Source organism: Mandrillus leucophaeus, unplaced genomic scaffold (assembly GCF_000951045.1).
Source record: "Mandrillus leucophaeus isolate KB7577 unplaced genomic scaffold, Mleu.le_1.0 Scaffold805, whole genome shotgun sequence".
Taxonomy (NCBI): Eukaryota; Metazoa; Chordata; class Mammalia; order Primates; family Cercopithecidae; genus Mandrillus; species Mandrillus leucophaeus.
The window spans coordinates 504,084-508,309 of record NW_012108753.1 but is presented as its reverse complement, the minus strand read 5'-3'; the positions used below and the strand labels follow the sequence as shown (position 1 = coordinate 508,309).

At 40.1% G+C, this 4,226-nt stretch overlaps 1 protein-coding gene and 1 pseudogene across 2 annotated transcripts in view; one reads left to right on the top strand and one right to left on the bottom strand.

Moving 5' to 3' along the window:
* EIF2AK2 (eukaryotic translation initiation factor 2-alpha kinase 2) overlaps positions 1-1,845 on the bottom strand; it is a 61,286-nt gene extending 59,441 nt beyond the window's left edge. For both annotated transcript variants that reach the window (XM_011967632.1, XM_011967633.1), the window contains exons 1-2: positions 1,493-1,845; positions 1,027-1,147 (exon numbers count right to left, since the gene is read on the bottom strand). In XM_011967632.1, the coding sequence (XP_011823022.1) occupies positions 1,027-1,147; positions 1,493-1,668 (297 nt within the window). In that variant the 5' untranslated portion in view covers positions 1,669-1,845. The remainder of the gene's footprint in view (positions 1-1,026; positions 1,148-1,492) is intronic.
* Positions 1,846-2,343: 498 nt separating this feature from the next.
* Positions 2,344-3,455, top strand: LOC105530228 (annotated as a pseudogene).
* The last annotated feature ends 771 nt before the right edge of the window (positions 3,456-4,226 follow it).

Genomic DNA, 4,226 nt, shown 5'->3' with positions numbered 1-4,226 from the left:
CTGCAACCTCTGTTTCCCGGGTTCAAGCAATTCTCCTGCCTCAGCCTCCCAAGTAGCTGGGATTACAGGTGCCCGCCACCACGCCCAGCTAATTTTTTGTATTTTTAGTAGAGATAGGGTTTCACCATGTTGGCCAGGCTGGTTTTCAACTCCTGACCTCAGGTGATCCACCTGCCTCAGCCTCCCAAAGTGCTAGGATGACAGGTGTGAGCCACCGCGCCCAGCCTTTTGTCTTTTATACTGTATTTTTACTGTACTTTTTCTATATTTAGATATGTTTAGATACATGAATACTAAATTGTGTTACGATTGGCTACAGTTTTCAGTACAATAACAGGCTGTACAGGTTTGTAGTCTAGGAGTAATAGGCTATGCTACATAGCCTAGGTGTGTCGTGGTTACTCCATTTAGGATTGTGTAAGTACTTCTGTCATGTTTGCCCAATGAGAAAATTGCCTAAGGATGCATTTCTTACAATGTATTCTCCTTGTTAAGCAACGCATAACTGTATATGGGAAGATGCAAATAGGTTATATGCAAATACTATGCCATTTTATATAAAAGACTTCAGCATCAGTGGATTTTGGCATCCACAGGGAGTCCTGGTACCAATTCCCCGCAGACAGTGAGTGACCGCTGTACAACATTCTCCCTATAATCACTTTCATCTCTTTTTCCTCTTTTACTGCACTTCCTCAATTAGATGGAGGGGACTCATCCCAGAACCTGTCAGCTCATTTCCCACTGAACACTTCTCACCTTTCCATATTTGTTCAGTTTTAGAGTATTTAACTGCTGCTGACACTCTGAATAACTATTCTCCAGCTTTGCCCACGGTGTCCTGGGTATGCGGCTCTCACTCAGGGTTTCATAGAAATGAAGATGGGGGGAATGACTGAACCAAACTCTTGAATGTAAGGTAACGTGTGAATGGCTTTACTCTGTATGGAAGTATTTTCTCACAGAGAGAAACAGAAAATGCATTTGCAAGTTCCCGTTTACTAGGAAAAAAAGGCAATCACTCACCTCGCTTTCCTTATTAAGTATATCAACAGCTAATTTGGCTGCAGCATTTTTTGCTTCCTTCTTTGATCTACCTTCAGCTTCTGGAAATTTTCTTCTATCTGTTACAACTTGAAATGTAAACCTGATTACAAAAAGAATATTCATAAAATATTATACAACTCATGCACTATCTAAAAACAAGTGCTCTAGTTACCACTACCTCCTGTGACTACCTCTGAGGGTTTGAACGTACATTCAATACAGAATGTAAGCAGTCACCCCAAACAGTAAAACAGCATGTCTTGTTGAAGCATGGAAAGGTTTCTACCCTCTCTTCTCTCTGGAGTCATCTGTGGCTCCAAAGTGGTTACCGCTTTACGCCAAGCGGACTCTCACAAAACAAAAGTGTTGACCTCAAAGTTGTGCCAGAGTTGCCATTCCCCCAGTTTACATTTATAAGATCATATCATTGTTTATAGCAACTTACCTCCTGTCATGTGGAGGTCCTGTATTAGGCAGTTCTTGATAGCTCAATGTTATTCCCTGCTTCTGACGGTATTTATTAAGTTCCTCCATGAAGAAACCTGGTGAAAGATGACCAGCCATTTCTTCCAGTATCCTACAATGGAAGAGACATTTGAATGAGTGATGCTCACAGAACATATTTAACCTGAGTTTCCCAATGCAGTTTAGGAGACAGAGGGGTTGGGGAGACTCTCCTTCATAGGACTCATCTCAGTCCCACATAAATGCAGAGACTTTCTTTCAAAACTGTTCTTTCTTTCTCACTCACTGCACAATAAAGTTAATTTCTCCAAATTTTCTACTTTGAAAACTCAACTTGGCCAGGGGTGGTGGCTCACACCTATAAAATCCCAGCATTTTGGGAGGCCAAGGCGGGTGGATCACCTGAGCTCAGGAGTTCAACACCAGCCTGGGCAACATGGCAAAACTCCGTGTCAATTTCAGAATTGTTTTAAAAAATAAAGGAAAGGAAAAAAAAACTCAGCTGGTCAGTGAAAGGGGGTCCTTCTCTTTAACTCTGCCCTGTGCTTCCACTTAGTATCAACTACATGTTTGTCTACCTGCTTAAAGAAGTAAAAAGGCTGCAGGAGTGTAGAATGTTTTATGTTTAGAAGAAAAAAGTTTAGAGTATATGTAATAAGTAAAGTGGAGTGGTAGCACGGGGACAGGCTGGGAAACGAGTGGGCGAGTGTAGCCTGTGTGGACGCGGATCCTGCCCAAAGCCGGGTGGAGGAGAGCTCAAACTAAGGGTGATCAGCCCGTGACCTAGATCTCTGGACAAAATAAAACAAGGAAAATATGTCAGAATCAAGAATGATGGATCGATGTTCAGTTGGAGTCCAGCTTCATACTACAAATGAGTGCCATAAAACCTACTATACTTGTCACACAGGTTTTAAGACTTTGCAAGAACTGTCATCAAATAATATGCTTTTACTTCAACTCAGAACTGGAATGACACTTTCTAGGAACAATACAATTTGCTTTAATCACATAAAAATTTATATTGACAGATCTGAGGATTTACAGAAGTCGTGTTGTGACCCATTACCATACACAAAAAACTAGCCCCCCAAAATTTGCATGTAATTGACTTAGATGATGCCAGTTTTCTGAGTGCAAAATTCAAAAGACAGCTTGTACCTGGTTAGAAGCTGTGTCCAAAATGCAAGCAGATAATCACAGAAGTGTGGATGTCAATTCTGAAGACCGCCAGGGAAGGAAATCTGAGTCAGATGGAAGAACTGTTAAAGCTTTGAGGTCATTACAATTTATAAATCCGGAAGGCAAACTGAATTTGCTCCAGAAACTGGTAAAAGAGAAAAAAGAAGGCTTACAAAAAAATGCAACCGCTGGTTCAGACAGACAAGTGATACCAGTGAAGACTAAGGTCTATGATAGCCAGGGTCTCCTGATTTTTAGTGGGATGGAACCCTGTGACTGCCTCGATGAAGATTGCTTAGGATGTTTCTATGCTTGTCCTGCCTGCGCTGTCCTGCCTCCAAGTGTGGAGCTGAATGCCGCTGTGATCGCAAGTGGCTGTATGAGCAAACTGAAATTGAAGGAGGAGAAATAATTCATAATAAACATGCTGGATAATCTGTGGTATCAAACTAGGCGGCCTTTAAAGGTCTTTAATTCTAAAATTCTGTTACTCTAAGATACATTTTAAGCTTGATTGTCAAACGACAAAGATTTTAAAACCACCTCAATGTGCACTAATTTTTCATCTTGGGTGCTTTAAGATTCACTATTTCATATAAATTCAGATAGGCTATTTCTCAGTAGTCAGCGTTAAGCCTGTCTGGACCAGTATAAACAAGTAGGGTATAGGCAGTCCTTGATTTGCACGGTTCCCATGTGCACAAATTTCAGTGACCTAAGTTTAGTTTAAATACCAGTTTCCTTACCATGAAGGAAAGGAAACTGGTGTTGTTTAATCCTAGGTTAAAATTTTAGTTAGCACAGTGTAACTCTGAGTAATTACATGAAGTACAAACTTCTCTGCTAGTTCTTCAGTCTACAAATCACGATGTAAATAACAGATACGCTTCATGATCAGTGACCGGTTGTATTACTTCTTTCAAATTCTTCCAGTGGTTGGTCCCTGTGCATCTGTTATTCAGTCCACTCACAGCAGAGCACGTTGTTACGCTGTCTCTTTGTCCTCCACTTGACATTTTATAGAAGTGAACCATTGAAAGAACTGGCCAACAAAGATGAAAGTCCAGCAAAGCAATGAAAAATGATAACACTGGAAGTGAAATTTGAATCAAACATAAATGGATTTGTAGAAGAAGCCACTGATTACAGGAATGTTGTTCTTGCTGCTGTGCACTCGTAGGAGCTTAGCGAAGGCAAACTTATCAACACAAATAAGAAAAGTGATTGCAATAAACATAAATACGTCCCAGAGGAAGTGATGGTTAAAAAAAAAAAAAAACTTCACGCTAAAGAATATTTAATGTGAATACAGAAATACTTCACAGCATTGAAACACAAGCAATAAAAGGGTGGAAGCTGACCCAAACTTCAAAGGAGTATGACAGTTTACCATGAATAGAAAAGATGCTTACTCAGTATCGTAAGTTACTTGGCAGGAAAAAAGGCAATCTCTATTCAAACTACTTTTCACAGAGAACTAAACATTTTTAAACATTTTTGCATTTTTTCTACATTTACAACTGATCTTAAGA